General features: G+C 36.1%; 1 protein-coding gene across 1 annotated transcript in view; it reads right to left on the bottom strand.

Moving 5' to 3' along the window:
• The window catches only part of cux2b (cut-like homeobox 2b), a gene marked incomplete at its 5' end in the record, with an annotated part of 163,697 nt that overhangs the window by 21,489 nt on the left and 119,428 nt on the right, over positions 1-22,780 (bottom strand). The window contains 7 exons of the mRNA XM_079382941.1: positions 163-357; positions 582-677; positions 2,488-2,536; positions 7,525-7,591; positions 7,678-7,754; positions 8,702-8,843; positions 9,712-9,843. Coding sequence (XP_079239067.1) covers positions 163-357; positions 582-677; positions 2,488-2,536; positions 7,525-7,591; positions 7,678-7,754; positions 8,702-8,843; positions 9,712-9,843 — 758 coding nt within the window. The remainder of the gene's footprint in view (positions 1-162; positions 358-581; positions 678-2,487; positions 2,537-7,524; positions 7,592-7,677; positions 7,755-8,701; positions 8,844-9,711; positions 9,844-22,780) is intronic.

Below are 22,780 nucleotides of genomic sequence, written 5' to 3'. Positions count from 1 at the left end.
ACATCACACTCTTATTAGCAGCTGAAAGCATATTCAAATCAACCAAAAATATGTGAAAATATGTACGTGTGCCGCTTTAAAAAAAAATCTGCAACCGTGATTATCGAGTTACATTACATGCTTTTGAACTATAACATCCTGACCTCGTATTACGGCTCTCACCTCTATAGCTTCTGACTTATAGGCCAGCTGCCGCTCCAGCTCTGCGATCTGATTGGCCGAGGAGTCCTGGACTTCCTGTAAGGTGAACTGGAGTCTCTGGACGTTCTCGAGCAGTCGCAGGATCTCTCTGTCCTTGGAGAACAGCACCGCCTCCAGCCGGGACAGCGAGGTCTCGTCTCGCTCGCGCTCCCTCTCCTGAGACGGCAAATGAAGGGAGATCAGGGGGACGGGGAGTCTTTTCAACTTTAAAATCTGCTCCTGCTCGCTGGCTTCCTGTAATCACAGTGCCTCAAAGAGCCACTAATGAAGTTCCAGTGGTGTGGGAGCAACTGATAATTTCCTCCCACTGCAGACTGGACGTGTTAAAGTGGCAATTTGCAATCGCCCGGCTTTCATCTAAAAGAGAGAGTCATTCTTACCTCCTTGGGTCGCTCCTCTGATGGGCCGGTCCCTTTAGAAGTGCTGGTGAGCTGCTCCCTCAGCTTCTCCACCTCCCTCTGGGCCAGATCCGCTCTCTGCCATCAAACACACAAGTTCGAAAAACTTTAGAGCCTGTGTGTGCAGTGACCCCAAAAACATTTAGACACTTGCGCCACACTTAAAGCATGTGAAATAATAGTCAGAAATGGAACAGTTTATTTAGGCGTTAATACGCAAATTTCAAAGGTCCCTAAATGAACAAAACGATCCAAACTTTGCACAAACACAATCTACTCCATGCCTTCTGTCGTCTGATTGATCGTTTAGGCATTTTTTTCCAAGTAAAAGGCCTTTTAGTGTAATTGTACAAATGTTGGCTTGTGCTTTGTGTGTCTTTTTACTGTCAAATCTTTTTTTATAAACATTAGAATAACTTTGATATTGTTAGTAATATTTCAAGATGAACACTTACTGGACTGAAACAGGTTTACTTGATTATCCAGATATCTTTTTTTTTTTTTTTTAGAAAAATCATGTTAAATGTGAGTATCAAATATGATCATCAGGCTTTTGAGAAATGTTTATTTGTTCATCTCTCAATCATTATCATATGGCATATCAAGCTAAATTAAAATGGCAAACTAGCTGAAATGAAATACGTTTTAAATATATTATTTTATTGACATTTAAACCAATTTTATTTAATTTGCTTTATGGTTGTGGTTTTAATTGAATACACCTATAATAACCCTGGTGCCATAAAGGTATTTTTTCGGTTACTTTTATTGCAGATTGTATTGTTGTTGTTTTTTTTTAATATTTAGATTTTTTTTTTTTAGCATTTTTAATTTAGTTTGAATTTTAGCTAGGATTTTAGTAATTTATTGGTGTCATTTTGTCATTTTTATTATTTGTTTTCTTCAGTTTTAGTTTGTTCTTGTCATATGTCAAGTTAAAATAAATTAAAATCAGAAACTAGTTAAAATAATTAAAAATATATAAGTTTGTAGTTTTAGTTAACTATAATAACCCTGATGTCATATGTGTTTTTGGCCACTTTTATTGCAGACTGTATGTTTTTTTTCCATTTTCATATAAATTTTAGCTAAAGTTTTTATCATTTTTAATATCTATATATTATAGTAAATTAAAATGAGAAACTAGTTAATAAAATAAGTTAATAAAAATATTTAATTTTATTTGATGTTTTTATGGGACATAGTTTCTATAACCACCCTGGTGCCGAAGTGTTTTTTCAGCCATATATATAGCAGACTGTTTAGGTTTAGGACGGCGTGCAGTAAAATCCTGGGAAGGCAGTTGGAGCATCAATACAAATCAGGGCCAAACGTTCCCAGAGATCCAGAATCAAATGAACAATCAGGCCGACCGGAACAAGAACGCCCTCGAAAGCCCAATCAGAGGAGATTTACAGGTGCCGCGCAACATCCGCGGGTAAAACAGCGTTCTGCTGAGGCTCGTGTTTACTTGCAGGCACTTTCTTCTCAAACTGTTTACCTGCTCTGTCACACTCGGCCTGCTAATTAATGACTCATTTTCGAATCATTTATCTAAGAGCTGCTGGCGAAGGGAGAAAAAGCAAATCACAGTGGAAAAAAAGGAAGCAATCAGCGCAATGAGATAACTAACAGCCCTCCTCGTTCGCCACATCGCTCTCATCTCTCAGCATCCATCTCTCTCTCTCCTGTCCTCCGCTGCTCGCACGGCACCATGGGAAAGAGTGCTGGCTAATCACGGGCCTGCGAGAGCGAGGACGAGGAGGGTGGTGGGGGAGGAAGAGGGGCTGCAGGGGCGTATAATTAAACTCAAAGCTTGATTACGAAGGTGATTATCTTGGCGACGCGGCGTCTCAATCAGAGGCTGAGAGGAGGGCACCGCACTCACCTGGTTGGCCTTCCCCAGGTTCGCCATTAGCGCGCCCATCTCCTCCACTCTGGAAGACACAAACCTCGCGTTAAACATCACGTTTAATGCTCACATGCAATTACACACAGAGTGCCATGTTTAGTAGGAAAGTTGTTCTGAAATGAGTTCGCCAAGCGACAAAAAGGATTAAATAACAATAAATACAGCATTTAAACAAGTAGTTTACTACATTAAGTTTGCGAAAGTTAACTAGCATAGCTATTAGCTAGTTACCATAGCCTCGATGTGGTCATTATAGTTAAAAAATAAATAAATAAATAAATTTTTGCTACTCAAAATAAAATAAACGTTAACTGTAATAAAATAATATAAAATAAAATAAACTTAAACTTTATTTCAGCAAGTTGCCAAAGCAATATTTCTTATGTTCATTTAAATAAACTTAACTAAACAACTAAAGCTAAAATAATATATATATATATATATATATATATATGTGTGTGTGTGTGTGTGTGTGTGTGTGTGTGTATGTATGTATATATAAACACAAAAACTAATTAAAATAACAAAAACAAAAATGTTAAATATTAAAATAAGAACTAATTCAAAATATTAATAAAACTAGAACAGTGTGCTTATAAAAAAATATATTTTGTGTTTAATAATGTTTTTGGTGTAAATAAATATTCAATTACATTTAATTAAAAGAAAAAATGTAAGAGCTAACTACAAAAATAGCCTAGTGTTTAGTGAAATTTTATGTACATGTACAATATTACAGAATTATATATTATATAATATTAGATTATGTACATATATGAAAATATTACAATTATACATTTGATTACATTGAATGTATACATTTCTAAAAATGTATTTAAAAACTTTGTATTTTGTCATGTGTAATTAAATCTTAAACATACAAACCACAGTAAGTAAGATTTTGCCTGATTTTTAGTGTGACACGACTGAAAGGAAAGACTTCAGTGAGTCATTTATGAATTCATTGTGTGAACGATTCATCAGACTGATTCAAACAGGTTACTTGAGTGATTCAATAATAAAAACCTCCTTCTAAGATTGGACTAGATATTATGACTCTAGAGTAACAAAGGTTCAAGTGTCTAGTTTTAAACAATACCAGATTTTTAAATATAGGCCTTAGGGTTCAAGAGCTACAGACATTTTATTTGGTTGTCGTTTTTCCCCAAATGCTCAAAAATAGGGGCGCAGGGTAAGAGTTTAATCAGACTACGCTGGTTGTGATGCATCTTTTTTGAGTGCAGCAAGCGAAGACGATGCAATAGAAAGATGTGAATCAGTGTTTCTTTCACCATCACTGAATTTCAGGAAACACTTTTGTTAGACGAGAATATTACACACTGCTAAATGCATTGGCATCAACATCACAGTGCAGAAACAATACCAAAAACCTCCAAATGCAAAGGATAAGCTTCTCCAGTATTTACACATACATCTGCCTAAAACGTGTCCTTTTCTCCAGAGAAACCTCGTAAAGCACAAACAGAAGAAATACAGAAATGAACACAAGTTCAGAAGTTCTTAAGGGAGTCACTGAAGTCAGTAAAATGCAAGGTTTGCTTTCATTAGAGTCGAGTGAGTCATATCTTATCTAGCGCTGCGTTCGGCATCATCGTATCCCAACATGCCCACACTCGCGCGCTCACGCTCGGCACAATCAGAGAACTCTCATTTGAATAGTGTCTCGGGGAGATTATTCATAAGGTTTGTTTGAAGTTCAACAGTTTCCTCTCAGCCATCAAGGGAGTTGATTTTCAAAAGGTGGAGAGGCAGCGGAATAAAGAGGAGTGAAAGATTGATTAAACGTGAGTCTCTGAGGTTGCACTAAACAAAGATACCTTCTCAATTAGACGAGGTTTGCTTTAAGAGCACAATCAGAGAAATTTAGTCTGAGGAGAGGACCGTTCAGAGCACTCGCCAGCCACATGGGCCTTTGAGTTTCTCCGTCTGCCGCCTGTCTGAGTCGAGATCCAGAATGCAGTCGTATCATCGGCGGCTGCAGAAGGAGAACCGAACGGACATCTGTCAGCTGAGCAGAAACTGAAATATCCTCTTGATCTGAACTGAATGAAAACTGTCTGTCTATCAGAACAGGACCAGATTTACTCGAGCTGTAATCTAGCAACATAGACGATTGTGATGAGCTTTACGGGACAAATCTATTAAAAGCTTTTCAGTGGACGGTTAAACACAGACAGATTTGAAAGAGCATTAAGTTGACCAAAAGTGCCGAAAATAAACCTTGTGACTCTTGTGACCTGACAGATAATGTAAACTTTAAAGTGCCCCTATTATGGATTTTTGAAAATTGTGACCTTGGACCACAAAACCAGTCATAAGGGTCAATTTTCAGAAATTGAGATCTATACAACATCTGAAAGCTGAATAAATACGCTTTACATTGATGTATGGTTTGTTGGGATCGGACAATATTTGTCTGAGATTCAACTATTTGAAAATCTGGAATCTGAGGGAGCAAAAAAAATCTAAATATTGAGAAAATCACCTTTAAAGTTGTCCAAATGAAGTTCTTAGCAATGCATATTACTAATCAAAAATGAAGTTTTGAAATATTTAGGTTTGAAAAATGTACAAAATATCTTCATGCAACATGATCTTTACTTTATGTCCTAATGATTTTTGGCATAAAGGAAAAATAGATAATTTTGACCCATACAATGTATTTTGGCTATTATTGCTACAAATATACCCCAGCGACTTAAGACTGCTTTTGTGCTCCAGGGTCACAATTACCTTTCGTGCAGTGTGTAACACAGCTCTAAGTGAATGAAAACATCCGTTAGCGCAAAGTTTTAAATCTTTAAATCTAAATAACACAAAGTTTTAAATCTGAAAGTGCACCGTGTATAAAGTTATTGTCTCTCAAAAGAAAGAGTCGACTCTGAATAATTGAAACGAGTCGTTTCTCGGGTTGGTCTGAATGAAAATGCAAATTCATTCTTTGCCACTAGCTGCTGCTTTTGGAGCGGTAAAAATAGCGGTTTCCCCTGTAACACTGTACACAAAGCAGCACTGCGCTCACAAACACTGCTTTATCAGGCATTACAGGTGAGATGAAATGAAAATGAGACCAATCAGACCAATCACCACAGATTAGTGTCACGCAAAGGAGGGGTTTGGAAAAATTAATCGTTTGGGAGTCATTGAGCAAGTAATATAAAAATAAATGCATATTATAAGAAAATGAAAGTGTTTTTTGACCTTGCATGCATGTCAACCTGTTGTTGGTGACTCCCAAAACCAAAATATGAACCTTTCATTACCCATAACAGGGCACTTTAAGACCAATTAGCATACTACTCATACTAACTTCTGTAGTATGTAAAAATGCCAAATATGAAGTATGTACTGTAAAAAAATTGTGCATTTCTTCTCTTTTCTAGGTTGCTTCCTAATCTAGTTTCTAGTCTATTAAACCTGGCATTGATTATTATGAACATTGTTGGTTTTTGGACTAAAAGATCCTGTTTTTTAAGTCGTTATGGTTAAAAGAATCAGCTAAAAACATAAATGTTATTACATAACCGTGTGACAATAGGTGAGGTCATAGACTACATAAAAACATGGGCGTAGTGTCCATGACATCACCCACCCAGAAACCTCTGAAGAGTGTTTTTGAAGTTCAAAGTGGGCGGAGCCAGTCATTGCCATTTTGGCAGCGTGTCACTGCGCATCACTCCCAGGTAATCAAAAATGGGCAAAAAGGTGGGACGTGGGTAGAGCTGGTTGATGAAACCAGGCCTGCCTAGCTCGACAGTGGTGACAGCAGCTGTCACTCAAGTGGCCACGCCCTTAATTAGGCAGAAATTGTGCAATTGTCATGAAGGACAAAATTAGCTATACAGACCAAAACCTCTTTTTGTACCAGGCTATAAACACATTTTTTCTGCTGTAAAGTTGAGCATTTTAATTTGGGGGGTCTATGGGACTGACTCCCTTTTGGACCCAGTCTCCAGCGGCCAGTCGATGAATTGCAGTTTACAGTAAGTCACTTCCGTGTTGGTTTCAAGAGAGAGACTGGAAGGTTGCCGTATTCCATAATGCAATGCACTCGACTGTGACCAAAAATCTGCATAGTTCCTTTTTGTTTTTACGCAAACTTAAATTGAAATGTGATACAAAATTATAATTAAAAAAACATTTATAGGCCTAATTCATGACTCAACCTAACAGTGACAAACATTGACCAAATCTGAATTGAATAAAAAAAAAAGTTCTCAAACGTGTGCATATACCCACAAAATGAGTTGCACTAAAATTTAAAAAATAATAATAAAAAAAAAATAAAAATAATAAATTATATTATATATTTTATGTAACATTTTTAAATTTGTTTTGGTTTCATTTATATTATATATTTTTTTTCATATTTATATTGACATTTTTATCATTTCAAATATTATTTAGAAATAATATAAAAAATAAACAGAAAATTATATAAAAATAATTATTGCTGACAACTCACTGAATTAAACATGCATATGAGGTCAAAAAAAAATATTAATAAAAATGTATTATTAATACAAATGTATTAATATTATAAAATTAATTTATTATAATTTTAATTACAAACTGTAGAAACCCAATTCAACCCTGCTAAGGAAAAAAAAACAGCTACAGTAACAGTTTTGAGGGTCTGTTTTAAGGGTTTTAGAGGGATTTTGGACACTTGTCAGCTGGTTATGCATAAAAAGTGTTGAAGAGTGTTCAAGCTCAGGTCGGGTAGAGAACTAACTTTCAGCCTTTAACTAGGGTCAGAGAGGTTCAATTTTGGATGAGAGTTGAATGGACAAGTAGGTTTTGTGTGAGTAAACCAGCAAGTCACCGTAACAGAAGGGAAGAAAGATGCTCTGTTTCTGTTGTTTGCGATGACAAAACAAACATGTAGCTTGAGATGAAATCACAGAAACAGGAAATTAACATCAGAGAATACAAAAGCCAGCAACACAACAAACATCAGCATTATATGGCCACGCTGAATAAGTGTCTTACTTTTCCGCCATTTCTTTGTCGTATTTACACCTCAGTTCCTGCAGCTCCGTTCGGGCCGAGTTGAGCGCTGTGAGACAGAGAAACGTCCACCATTATTGACCTCTGACCTCATATCAAGCCTCGGATGACCTCACTGTTTGATACAGATCTTACATGACTGAAGCGCTTTGATCCGGTCCTCAGCCTGGCCGAGTCTGACAGGCAGCAAAACGTCTGATTCATGTTCCTCCCTGTGGAAACGGCGAGACAGCAGAGAGATCAGAACAGGAAGTGACTGAAACCCCGCTGAGAAATTAGGAAGCCCTTGAATGGATCTCTGGAAAGTCACCGCTGATTAAGTTACTACAGTAAAATTAAAAATAAATATAAAGTTAAACTTTGTGCTCAGTCAAAACGATATGACCAGGAACAAATAATAGATTCATTATATAATCACTACAGAGACATCAGAGCCAGCGGCAAATGTCGGAGGGACCAGCTGCTCGAGGCGGATACATGAGCACTGACCGCCTGGAGCTTCGAAATCGACATAGCAAATTTTCAAATAGGCGCCATATCTTTATAAATAAACCGCAGATTTGAGTTTTAATCAACTACATTCTCGCCTGAAAAACTCTTAAAACTACATTTCATGATAGAATAACAGTAATATTTTGAAAATTACACAGGTTTTGGGCAATGACGTTTCGCAAGTCCACAAGAACAGACAAGAACACACATTCAGAAACGGTGTGAAAATATAAAAGTATAAAATACACTGTTATTTTTTTTGTGTGTGTTTGCGCACTCTGATGTAATAAGCAGAACGAGTGAAGGGGAAGCTTTATCCCCTTGTATCACGCAAAAGTGACGATTCTAGTAAACCAATCAACTTCTGCAGTGAGTTTAGCTCCACCCTTTTGGTACCCTTTCCTGTGCTAGGTACCCCAACGAAAGGGTACCAAAAAAGTGGTATGGTATGGTTCGCTATTTTGGTACCATTCACAACTTCTGACAATGGAAACGGACATAATTGTGTACTGTACCGCTGAGTGGAAACGAGTCATAATTGCATTTTTTATTTATTTTATATATGTGTGCATATGAACAGCACTCACTGAACTAGACACAGATATATAGATACAGAGCATACAGTATGCAGCACGTTTTGTGTGGAATCTTCCAGTGGGTCACGCACCCTTCCTGTGGGTCCTGGTGATTCTGGAGCGGGGCGTCTCCATCCTGGACATTCTGTGTGCTGTTTGGTGTCATCATGTGGGGCGGCAGTGACGACGCCTCCCCCGTCTCCACGGATATAGGCCCCTCCTCCTCTGTGTGTTCTAAACACAATTAATTACATTGTAACCAGTCCACTTTCTCTTTGGAATAACAAGTGCAACAGTTGGTGTTGAGATAAGATTTTATTTCTCATTATAAAGCTACAATACCGGTCAAAAGTTTGGGGTCAATAAGAGGTTGGGTTTTTTTTTGGAAAGAAATTAATACTTTAATTCAGCAATGATGCATTATATTGATCAAATGTGACAGTAAAGACTTTTGTCATTTTGTAATTGTAATCTATTACGAAAGATTTATATTTTAAATAAATGATGCAATTTAGAATTTTCACCAAATAATCATAAATGGGTCACGGTTTGAAGCAGAACACTGATAATAATATGAAATGTTTCTTGAGCAGCAAATCAGCATATTAGAGTGACAGAATTTTTATTTATTCATTTATTTTCATGGATAAAATGGTTGAAAAAAAAAAAAAAATAACTCCATGAGGGCAGATTTAAAGTGAAAAGGGATTAATTGAATTTAAGTATTTATTTTATTCTAAAATTGCAATTTTTTTGTTTAGGGTTATGTTGTTTTGTCTGTTTTTTATGATTAATGTGATTTATATTAGACGTCAATCAAATTTAAATTTAAATTTAAATTAAGTTTATTATTGCGGGTATTATTGGGGTATGTTTTACAAGAAAATAGAATACTATTTTAGTCTTTGTATTTGGAATATTTAAAGATTAATTCAATGTGTTAATTGCCGTTTCTTTGCTGTTTCTTTGTAATATTTACAATGTGAGTGAAGAATTGCTTCTCAGCAGTTGTTTTCAGTGTAGAGAACAATGTGTGTGTATTTGAGAGCATATTATTATATTGCCATATTGTTACAGTTTCTGGTGTGTTTTAGACTCTGACCTGCTTTGTCAAGGCACTCCAGGTGTTTTCTCCGGTGCGCTGAGATTTCTGTGAGCAGAGCGTCACCGTCAGGAGCCGAACGCTGAAGTTCTGCCAGACGCTCCTGAGTGGCCTGCAGCAGCGGAGCCGGATCTGTACACACACACATAAAGAGATACAAAGCTACATTTGTGCAGAGTCGCATTTGAGAAAACTCAGCAAAATTTTGAGGGCAAAAAAGGTCCGTTGTCAATAGACCTTAGGTTAGATGCCATATTGAATTTAACACGGATGGGGAAAAAAAGGCATTATAAAAAAGGTCTTTATAATGACACACAATGCAAAAAGGCCTTAGATCACATCATTTTCATAACTCACAACATAACTGCTTTATGGAATTTTTGTCTACTGAAAGTTTCTTCCCGAAAGACGTTTCATCAGCTGAACAATCAGTTCAATTCATTGAACACACTGTACTTCAGTCCCTCACAGCCTCGCTTTCATTCCTGTCAATATCAAATATGGCGTTACCTTGCCTAAGGTCAATAGTGTAGCAATTCATGAAGCACTTCTCACACAGAGATCACTGTTAAATTAACCAGCTTTCTGGTCAACGTGGTTTGAACGGATTTGTGCAACTTACTTGAAGACGAACACGATCTGCGCGGGGAACTTTTATTGTCCTCACGCGAAACTCGGATTTTGCTTGCGAAATTTCACCGAGCAATAGTAAATGTGAAAACACCCTTACACTTTCTACAGTTATTATTTAATTTAACTGACTAATATAATGTTAGAAAAACTATTATACTATATACATCTATATAACTATTATAAAATTGCTAATAAAAATTATTACTATTATTTATTATCATTAATAATAAAAGTAAATAAATAGATTAATAATAATAATAATAATAATTTTATTTTGTTTAATATTTTTATTTTAAAATAAATAATAATAATGATAAAATGTAAAATTCCTTAAAGTAACCTAAAAAGTCTCATTCCTATTTAATAGCATTGGTAACACTTTACAAAAAGAACCCATTAGCTAACATTACTTAAAATGCATTAACCAATGAGAAATGTATTTATTATTATTTATTTATTTTTAACATTTATTTATTTATCTATCTCAGGTCCATTAGTGCTGTCAAACGATTAATCGCATCCAAAATAAACGTTTTTGTTTACATAATATATGTGTGTATACTGTGTATATGTATATATATATATATATATATATATATATATATATATATATATATATATATATGTATATATATATATATATGTATATATATATATATGTATATATATATATATATATATATATATATATATAAATACAAGCACATGCATGTATAGTGCAGTTTGACAGCACTAAATAATATTAACACTTTAATAGTGTATTAGTAAGTGTTGAAATGAACATTAACTAAGAGTAAAAAATGCTTTTCACTGTCAGCTCATGTAAACAACTGGAAGCTTATCGTAAAGTGTTACCAAAACATAATTTCCCACATCAGAACGAATCAAAATATTCCCTCCATATCAGACCCGTATCACTAAAAACCACCAACCTCAGCTGCTTAACTTGCTCCCAAATACTTATCTAGACAAATCCAACAAAGTAGAAGAGCATAAAAAGTCACCCAAAAAAGAAATAGTATATATATATATATATATATATATAAAAGTGAGATTCTTTAGCACAACAGAGGAGCTGTTTTGCAATGCATGTGTCTCAGCGAGGGGCCCATGGGGCCAACTAGGAGGCTGTTTCTGCGCTAACAAGTCTCCTCTGGATCATTTGATCATTTAAATTATTATGCCAGGAATCCTCAGGAGGCGACTCGGCTCTCCACATCACAGGGCTGTTTTTAATCTTCCGTCTTCCCTTTCTTCCCCTGAAAAAGTTGAGCGTGGCGCAGCTCAGAGAGGAGCCGTGCTCCTGTTGTGTACCTGGCAAAGGAGGTGACTCCCCGAGCCGGCGCGCAGAGAGAGAGGAGGCTCATGGGAGCGTGGCTGACACGGGGAGGGGAGTCTTTCACAACTCCAAAAGACGAGGGAAATCGCTTCTTTTTACACTTCGACCCGTGGTGGCTTTCATCCTGCGCGACAGGGGTTCTGATCCGCTCGCGCTTCTCAAGCCGACACAGATCCGCTCTGGTTCCCGGCTCGCTCGGACCGGAGGTATATCCGGTTGGATTTTCCGTCCCTCGAAATCGGGGTCAGACGGGGAGGCCGTGAGGGCAAGAGAGTATTTAATAAATCAGGACGTTAAAAACAGTCAGCTAGACTTTAAAGCCGCAGAGCACACGTACGTGTGCGCTTTGTTACAAAAGCACAGTGGATATTGCGTCAGTCACTTGGGACGCTGCTTTTAAGAGTAGTATAACTCCTTTTACACAAAGACGACGGCTTAAATCAGCGCATCAACTCCTTTATCGCTTTCTTTTAAGTTCTAATGATCAAACCCTTCAGGCTTTATTCTCCAGCGCAGCCAGCGATTCTCCTCAATCAGACGCTGGGAGTGAAAGTCTGCAAACTAGATGCGTTTGCGAGACAGCAGAAATCACATTATGGAAGTCGCTGTAGATATTAAAGTGTGTGTTTGCGCGTTTAAATGATGTCTGGATGCATCTGGATTAAGCTGAAGCAGGAGCTGATCAAACCGCAGACATATTGCATGTGGCTTCTGCTTAATTCCCAGGGAAAGAAACCAATAACATGGTATCAAAAGAAAAAAAAATTCTGCACATGTACTAAAGCAATATGCCATCTTTATTTATTTATTTGTTTGTTTTCTGCCAAGGTGCCATAGCTGTGCCGTGTTTTTGGGCACATAGACTTTAGTACCATTGCATATTTTTTGATGGTACTTTTAACTGAAATTCATGTCATGCTATTCACATGATACTCAAAAAACATGGTATTTTTGACAAATATACCATGGCAGCACCATTATACTGAATGAATTTCAGTACCAAGGTATATTTTAAATTACCACAGAATTTCATTATACCATCATTGTACCATGGTACCACCACAGTACTTTTTTTGGTAAAAGATGGTAATGATATGATATGATACTGAAATGTATGGTATTTAAAAGGTAATTATGGTGGTATCATGGTACTTTTTTTGTGTGTACCATCTGGTACCGTGACAAAAACATGGTATTCTTGGAGTAGTCTAATATATAATATACCAACACTAACACTCCAAAAAAAAAAAAAAAAATCAATTAATTAAATAAATAAGTAAATCTTTTTTTTTTTTTTTTTAAAGAAAATATTCAAGTAGCTCATGTAACCTTGGGTAACTCTGTTACTAAAGGAAAATCATTTGTATATAGTCTATTGTATAGTCACCTTAAATAAATAACACCAACTACTGAATCTACTGCATCTACTGGCGTCAAGAAATGAAAGACTTTGGATAATCAGTTATCGTCTCATCTTAATTTGTTTTCAATGTTGCTGCATTACTAAAATAACTGTCACGTTCATTCCTCCCAATTTGCTTTGTGCTGTAAAGTTTATCCGTGTTGATTACGGAGGCTATTAGAGAGTGTCAAACACATTCTATCAAATCAGATGCAATCATTCCCTGATTAAATTAAGTGTTAATGGCAGGTAAAGGAGGACGAGTCTCGTTCAGGCCCGCGGTTCACTCAGTGCTGTGTTTGGACATCACAGACCGCCGATTAGCTTTAATGAATCTGTCCTTTTACCGTCCATGTAAATACACTGCTCGTTTTTTCATTTCTCCATAACTTCATTATGCTTGATTGGATGTTTGCCTTCAGGTAATGTTCACTAATACCAGCAAACCCCCTTACAGACGTTATAAATCATAACCACAAAAAAACAATCAATTTCAACACTAGTACAGAACATTAATGAGAGAATGAAGCGGTTGGGGAATGTTTGTGCCTGTTGACGTGTCTGGTAGTATGTGACTCCACACATAACCACACTGCATGCTACATCCCGTGTTCAGTCCTTGACTTCTTTATTGATGTACACTCTTAAAAACGAAGGTTCCAAAAGCATGCAGCGATGCCATTTTTGGTTCCTCAAAAAACCTTTCAGTGATAAGCACCATTTTTTCTTGAGTGTGAAGAACATTTTAATAAGCTAAAGAATCTGTTCCCACTATAAAGAACCTTTTGTGGAATGGAAATGTTCCATGGATGTTGAAGGTTCTTCATGGAACCACTGATGCCAAAAACAACCTTTATTTTTAAAAGTGTATCAAATGTAAAGACAGAACTGGATTAAAAATGCGCAATACAGCACTTATTAGTTAGGCGTTACTTGAATAAACAGGCATAAAAACAGCAAGTAAAGCATGTTGCAAGCACAACAGGATCATGTGTTCGAATTATCGATTCATTATGCATGAAGTGTTTAAGAAAAAAACTAATAAATCACTTAGATATAAGCATCTGCCAGATGAATAAATTTCTATGAAAGAAAAAAAATTTAGCACTTTTTCCCCAAAAAAATGAAGCAGCACAATCATGTGACACTGAAGACTAGAGTTATGATGCTGAAAATTCAGCTTTGATCGCAGGAATAAATTACATTTTACAATATATTAGAATAGAAAAAACTTATTTTAAATGGTAATAATATTTCACAATAGTACTGTTTTTACTGTATTTTTTATGAAACAAATGCAGCCTTGGTGAGCAGAAGAGACTTCTTTCAAAAATACTGAAAAATCTTACCAAGCCCAAACCTTTGAAAACTAGCATAAATGCATTACTGAGATCTAGTTGGATTTGGATCAACTTTTTAACCGTTTGTGTCTCACTGCTGTGATAGAATGTGGATCGCGTTCATTTTAACAGTTCATGTTTTGATCCTATTTTCTCAACTGTGTTCCACAAAAACCTGCTATTCATCTTCTTCTTTCTGCTCTAATTAAAATGCTTTTCATGCAGGTCTTCGCTCACACCTGATAAAACGACGGCCTAAACTCCCGGTGCATGACGCAACATCCCCCAACTCACCATCCAACAAAAGCACGATCGATCCTTTCCTCCGGCCTAAAGACGAGACGCAGAAAGCAAGTTAAAGCACGCAGCGGTAGGCGAGCGGGGTGGCGGGGTGGCACGGCGTGCCAACGTGAGCAGGTGTGTCAGGGCGGTCTGTCTTGGCCCTGTCAGCGCTACACCGTCATTAGCCAGCGCGGGCGCAGCGGGGAGCAGCGTACGTCTCTCTGGGCCCTCTGTAATTACGCTCTGACATAATTAACCCAGCAAGCCCATTAGCCTAGCGCCGACTGCAAAAAAGCTTTGCTATAATTATTTGTTGTGTGCATGCTAATGAGACCAGCTGTGCGCCCATCATACAACACGAACAAATTAATTTACAAGGCTGCGCTTCAAGGGTTTTTTTTTTACCCTCACACCTCTCAAATACACACTCAGAAAGCACCACATCGTTTTTTGGCTATCGAGTGGATGCTCAAAGTTCAAAAGCATCTCTTGTCAGTCGAGTTATCTGAGAGTATGAACTCTAGTGTTTCCCACGAATCAATGACAATAAGGCAACTTTTTATTTACAGTAAACAAAAAAGTGCCAATTTATTCCAAGTACTATTACAGAAAACCAAAAATATTGCACTGGAAACAGCTCTGACTCTTAATAAAGATTTAAAATCCATAAATTCCCCATGATTTACACACTAGTCGGATTAATATGAACATTAAAGTGACGTTAGATGAGGATTACATTAGATTAATACAAATTTATGTGCCTTCTGGACATCCTGTCACAGTTTCAACCCTTCCATTCGTACAACAGCAACAACAAACCAGAAAGTACCATGGTATTACCGTGCTTCTCAAGACTTGGTTCCATCCATAAGAGAAAGCTGAAGTGAGCAGTGTTGGGTAAGTTTCTCAAAAAAAGTAATCCACTACAAATTACTAATTACTTCTTTAAAATTGTAATTTGATTACAGTACTGATTACCGCATTTAAAAAGTAATAAGATTACTAATTACTTTCAAGTTAACTTTACTTTAAGTTATCAAACCTAAAAAATACACTACAAAGTAAAACTCATAGTTCTTTCATTAATTTAATATTAACTGAAAAATTACATAAATATTATTTGTATCTCGTAATATCAACAAAACTCTTTTTTGGTTTTGTAAAATACTTGTAAAATATAACTTTTCATTGCATCTAAATGTTGTAGGACTCGTCTGCATTTTAGCTCGCAATCTCCACTGATTTATTAAAAGGCACACTGATGCGCAAAATATGATTTTTACTTCATATTTTAACACTGCATTTGTAACTTAAGTAACGTAAAAATATAACGCATTACATTACTGCGTTACTAGGAAAGTAATTAGAATACAGTAACGTGTTATATCCAACTCTGAAAATGAGATATCTTTATTAACTCCTAGAAAATTAGATTAGATCCTCCTGAGAAAAAGACAGCAAACTTTCAGCAGAGATCTCAATGTCTCAAATTGTGCTCAGATACCAAAGACTGCAAAAGTCAGAGATCTCAATATAAATTGAATCATCTTCCCATCAAATTCAAAAACAAAGAATTTGAGTTATTATCCACATTCATCTGATAAGTCTACAATCTAGTGTCTCTTTTTTCACAGTATATGGCTTTATTTCTAATAAGAAAGATACATTTGATTCACAAATAAGACTCATTCAGAAGTTTTTATATATTTATTTGTTTATTCAAAAAAAGTAAAATTGTGAAATATTATTGCAATTTAAAATAAGTGTTTTCTATTTGAATATATTGTAAGATCTAATTTATTTCTGTGATCAAAGCTGTATTTTTAGCATCATTTCTCCAGTCTTCAGTGTCACATGATCCTTCAGAAATCATAATAATATACTGATTTGATTATTATTAATGTTGATAACATTTTTCAGGATTCTTTGATGAATAGAAAGTTCAAAAGATCAGCATTTATTTAAAATATAATTCTTATGCAACATTAAAAATGTCTTTACTGTCACTTTTGATCAATTTAATACAATTATTTTCTTTAAAAAGATCTTACTGACCCCAATCTTTGTCTGTCTGTCTATCTATCTATCTGAAAGCTCATGGTGGCATAGTATATATCACTCACTATTATGAAATGATCATCTGATACAATCGCTGCAGCATATTTCAACATTTTTGCAAGTGTACAAGCATGAGAACAGTGTGACCTGATCTTAAATGTTCCATGAAAAACATCATTGAAACTTAAATTCCTCTCATTTTAACATTCAACAGTCTTTGCCCTTGATACTCGAGCGGTAATAATAAATGCTTTTGTAAAAGCCTTGATGAAGAAAGTAATAAAGCGGGGAGAGAAAGAGGTAAAGAGAGAGATGCGTCTCTTCCTACGACTGCGTGCGCTGAAAGACAAACTTCCCTCTCAAAGCCTTTTTGTTTTAGTGGCGTTGTGAAGGACACAGTCGGACAAACATCAATAAGAATCAGCTGTGAAGTGCGCTTGAAAGCGGCGCAGAGGCGCAGCTGCGTGCGGCTTCGCTGGAGACGAGTGATCTCAATAAAAGATGAAGGATACAAACAAGAGGGAAGCCAATGGATCGGGCGAGAGAGGCCAAGCATTTGTGTTAACTCTGGAATATTAACTCAAGGCCACCAGGATGATTTCAGGAGATGTTGGTGACGTCTGGTGCCGTGTGAATCTGACAAGCATCAGGAGTCATGAGGAACTGGCTTTATGAACAAATGTGGGACAAAACATCCATTCAAGAGCGTCAAGTGATTCAGAGACATGCAATTTGTGCAATCTGTGAGAGAAAGCAGCCTAAAACAGACACTTAACATGTCTGAATGTCACTGCATTACAAACTCAATATCAGAGCAAGTGTCACTGATTTCTAAGATGCACATACAACATTTTGTCTTGTTTTATTCATCCTTAAAATTAAACTGCGTGCACTGTAAAAATGCCAACCTTCAACTTAAACTTAAATTCAGTTGCTGCCTAAAGTCACTTAAAAAAATCAAGCTGAATCTGGTATAATTTAACAAATGAAGTTGAAATTGGTTAAATGATTTGGATTTAATTATTCTGAGTCTGATCTTGTCAATGAATCAAAACCAGTCTGAACGATTCATTCACAAATTGCACTAAAAGATTCATTTACAAATCTGACTCAGCTGTTCTTAACGGTTCAGTCAAATTTCATTGACTCACTGAACCGAGAACCCTCTGGTGTTAATGAATTTTATTATTACTTAAATGCAAATTACAATATGGTCCTAAATGTTTTCATTTTTATGAGCTGAATCATGACTAACAAACCGAACTGGGACACGTAAAATTATAATAAGAACCCTTATTAATAAAACCTAATCAAAAAGTAAACATCATTATGTGCTTACCTATGGCTTTATTGAAGAGTTTTATAGCAGTGGGTTATCAGTGAACAAAAGAATGGGTTTTAGAATCAGAATCAGCTTTGCTGAATCAATTCTTTAAAATGAATTTGTTACATTTGCTTATAACAAGACAAAGAGAAAAACTTCAAAATATAAACAAATCTCAATTTCCGATGAGTTAAATTCTTTTTTCAATTAGAGTAAATGACACTTACTTTGATATTCCTGAAAAACATATTCTCTAAAAAACAAATAGTAACATATGACACAATTGTACTTTTTAAGGATTTTTTTTTTTTTTTTTTTTTTTATGTTTTAAGGATTTTCTGATCTTTTGAAATTAATTTAATTTTTACTGGAATAAATGACACTTGCTTAAATTTTTTTCTGAAAACAAAAAACAAAAAAACTATTCAAAATATATTCACCAAAAACAAATCATAAGATTTGATGTTCAGATTTTTACTTTTATTTACTTATTTATTTATTTTTACTGGAATAAATGACAATTACTTTGATATTTATGAGCAAAATCAAATTAATTCAAAATATATTTGCTAAACACAGAATGTAACATCTGACACAATTATACTTGTTTTTGTAATTTATTAATTAATTTACATTTTACTGGAGTAAATTACTTGATTTGATATTTCTGAGAAGAATAAAATATCCAAAATATATTCTCTAAAAACAAACCAAAATATGACAATTATACTTGTTCAAAGGAGTTTTTTTTTAATATATTTTGATATTTAAAGCAAAAACATTCAGACATTTGTAAGAGTAAAATGTGTCTAAATACTTTTTGAGGCCACTATATTTAGTTACATATAGTAGACAGAAAAAAACTACAATTTTTTGAAATATATTTTACCTTTTAGTCATCCTGTAAGGCACTTAAGAACACGATTATTTCTGTGACAGCTTGTCAAGAGGATATAGTATACTGTACGATGCTGTGAGACACGTGAGGCTTATATATTCACCTTCACACACACACATTGGCTCCAGTATTTTCTCCCTGTGGGCTTGTTCTCTATAGGGACTCATTGGCCGGGCAGCACTTTTATGAACATAATGCATTATTAAACATCTCAAACATCTCCTGGGCTTTGTGTTTATTAGTGCTCTTACAAATCATCAGTACATAATCTCAGGCGGCCCACAGAGATCTCTCTCTCTCTCTCACACACACACACACACACACGTGGATATCTGACGAAAAATCCCCTGAAAGAGTCACATCTTCAACAATAAGACGCACAGAGTGTGAACTACTAATGAAACATGTGACACTGAACACGTTCGGTCCCGAAGGACCTCAAGACCATAAACAACCACAACATGATGGGGCTTTTTTTTTTTAGATGAAAAGATACAAAAATATTTCTTTAAATCTAAGCATGTTATTTTTTTAAGTGTGCAAACTACAGCAGGTCACATGAGTTTCACCTTCAATCTGGAGGAAACTAATGAAGTACACAAAATACTGTCACTCTTCCATGGAAACAGTGACATAAAGAGGCTTACAGATGTGCGAGGGAATTACCAGCGTGAAAAATACATCCGGCTGTAAGCGTTTCAATACACACATCCAAATTACATCTCAAACTGTCATGAACTTCGAAATCTTTGATGGTTAAAGAAATAGTTCACAAGCATTTGCTCACCTTCATGTCACTCTGGGAGCTGAATGCACACTGTCGGGCTCCAAAAATGACCAAAAACACCAGAAAAGCACCAATAAAAGAGATTAATGTGACTATATGCGCTATATTCCAAGTCGAATGATGACTATATGTGATGAACAAACCCAAATTTAAGCTCAAATTCACTTATGCACATGACTGACTTTGTTTTACCTTTTATCCATCTTAAATACTTTCTTTAATTACAACTATAATATAATGAAATAAACCATTCTGACTATTTTTTACCAAAAACATCAATACTAACCCTAATAATGTTTTATTCAAATCTGGGTCTGTACCTCAAAAAAAGCATCCAATGACTTCAGAAGACTTCTATAGTGCAATATATAATGTATATAGTGCAAGAGTCGTATAAACTTTAATGGTGTTTAATACACTTTAATGGTGCTTTTTTGCTCTTTATATATAATGATGTAATTCACTGATCCACAGCTCTCAAAACTAATATTTGCATGAAAAACTGGCACATCAACAACAGTTGACATCAATAATGCCAAATGCCATCTTATAACTTGTAAACCAATTAGAATTTTATGCCACTGTCATTTTATTTTTGATACTCAAAGGTCTTTTATATAATAATTTTATTGTTTTATCTTTATCCCAGATCCATTCTCAATACAAAAATCCATCATAAAATATTATATTTATTAATTATACAAAATATATATAAAGAAATATTTTACAAATTATAAAAAAATATATATTCAGTATTTATGGTGTGAATTGTTTTCTTTTTCTTTTTTACACAAAATTATGCAATTTCCACTGCAACTAGCAATAATAACCGTAATAATGTTTATCAAAAGTAGACAAAATAATTTGTGATATGAGCACTATGTGGAAAGATGATTAGTGAATAATCTCCTAAATTTGGGTCTGTTCTTCAAGCAAAGCATCAAACGAAGGCTCTGAATATAGCACAAAAATGGTTTAACGGTGCTGTTTGGGGCTTGACAGTGCTGTATAGTGAAAGTGGACGGTTATATTTAGAGCTTTATGGACATCCTGTGAAGTCAATCAGTTTTTCAGGTTTGAAAGTGAGTAAATAATGACTTTAATTAGCATTTCTGACAGTAACCTGCTGATCTCTGCTGCAGTACCCCTGGTCACCACTAGCCAGCGCCGCAGATCTAGCATTCATTAGCGCAAACAGCAGATTGATGAGGTCTTTCATGTCAAAGGCATCTTCAGAGCGCCGGCTAAAGTTGGGTCCCTTCGAACGCAGCCGGTTTGGGTCGACGCAGCAATTTCCTGAAGATCTACAACTCTCAACCGACATGAAACACGCAAGACACCGCCTCAGGGGTACTGACGGAGGGAGAGGGGGCACAGGGGGATTATGGGTACAAAAACACAGGCAGAGGTAGAGCGAGCACCCGTGGCGCCTGTCTTACGGCTACGCCCCTGGCAACAGCCCTCTCCAGGTGAGCCGGCTACAGAGAGACGCCTTTGAGTGACAGGCTGTCTCGAAGAACACGCCGGCGCAGGAAAGACGCTCCTCTGGAGGGACTAAGTTTGACTTTCCCCGGCTTTTCCTCCAGTAAGCGGATGCAGAAATGGAAAGCATCCATATGACCGCGGGGCACGAATATGACGGCGCTAAAAACACATAACCGAGAGCTGTGTTATTTACAGCTGAGGCTCTGATGAATCTTCTTGGGGCGAGGGATACGGATGGGGAACGTGTAGCAGATGGCCCGTTAACAACATCAGGTGAGCCGCGAGCCTCCCAGATGAGCTACCTGAGAACGGAGAGGTGCTCCGAGTCGAACACTTTTAGAAAGCAGACAACAGAGCTTCCCTTAAGAGCCGCGCGGCGCAAAACGCAAGAGCTGCCAGATCACAGAAAGTCGCCTATTGTGGAAACAGTCAAAGAAATAAAATGTTTAACACGGTTATTTTGGCGAACACACACACGCACACACAAGTGTAGATGTATACCTCATATGCAGGTGTTTTTTCAACTACAGCACAAGCACTTTTATATCACTAACAGACACGAACATTATCATATGAATGTAACGATCATCTTATTTTTAATGCCCAAAACTTTTATAAAGCAATTTAATTGTTTTTACCTTTGTCCCAGATACATTATCAAGCATAAAATATGAAAATCCATCATATTATATGTACATTATCCATTATACAATCCACTATATTTTTAATTGAAACAATTCATACAATAATTAAAATTAATTAAAAAAACAATTCATTTACACTGCCCTCCAAAAGTTTGGAAACGCCCTAGAAAAGTGGGGTTTTGGTCAATATTGGCATGAATCCTTTTTAATTTGTGATAATTTTGCACTGATAAGGGATAACACAAACTACGAAAACATTTTATTACATAAACCGTTTATACATAGAATTTTTTTTTGAAAAAGTTTGAAAAATTCAAACATTGACTTGATATATTACTCCAAGCCTCCTGAAGGATTGCCCAAAGATGATTCACACCGGTTGGACACTTCTTACGGACATCACGGTCTAGTTCCTGCCATAGTAGCTCAATTGGGTTGAGGTCAAGTGATTGGGGAGGCCATTCCATGACAGACATGATGCCAGCTGACTGTTTCCCCTCCAAATAGGATTTGCACCACTTGGAAGTGTGCCATTGATAAGGTAGTCTCAGCCTCAGACGTCAAGCCCACGGACCGTTGGCTAAACGTCTGATGTCTATGGCACACTTTTCTGGAAACACTTCAGGAATGCCGAAGTCGTCATCTGACTGGTTGAATTAAACCGGATTTCCGGGAGACGCGAGTGTCGTGTTTATTTTCGGTCCGCGGGGAAGCAAAGCTGCAGTGGCGCCAAACCCCCTCACGAAAGAAGAAGTCCGTCGTGTTTACAAATGTGACGACGAACGCTTATCAGGGTCAACTAAACGCTGGATTTTCAAAAGTATGTGAAATATTTAAAGTTCGCGGCACAGAATCTTTAAAATACATCCGAGAGTTT

This window comes from Barbus barbus (genome assembly GCF_936440315.1).
Source record: "Barbus barbus genome assembly, chromosome: 28".
Lineage (NCBI taxonomy): Eukaryota > Metazoa > Chordata > Actinopteri > Cypriniformes > Cyprinidae > Barbus > Barbus barbus.
Note: the sequence above shows the minus strand (reverse complement) of the source record. Positions and strands in the feature narration are given on the sequence as shown.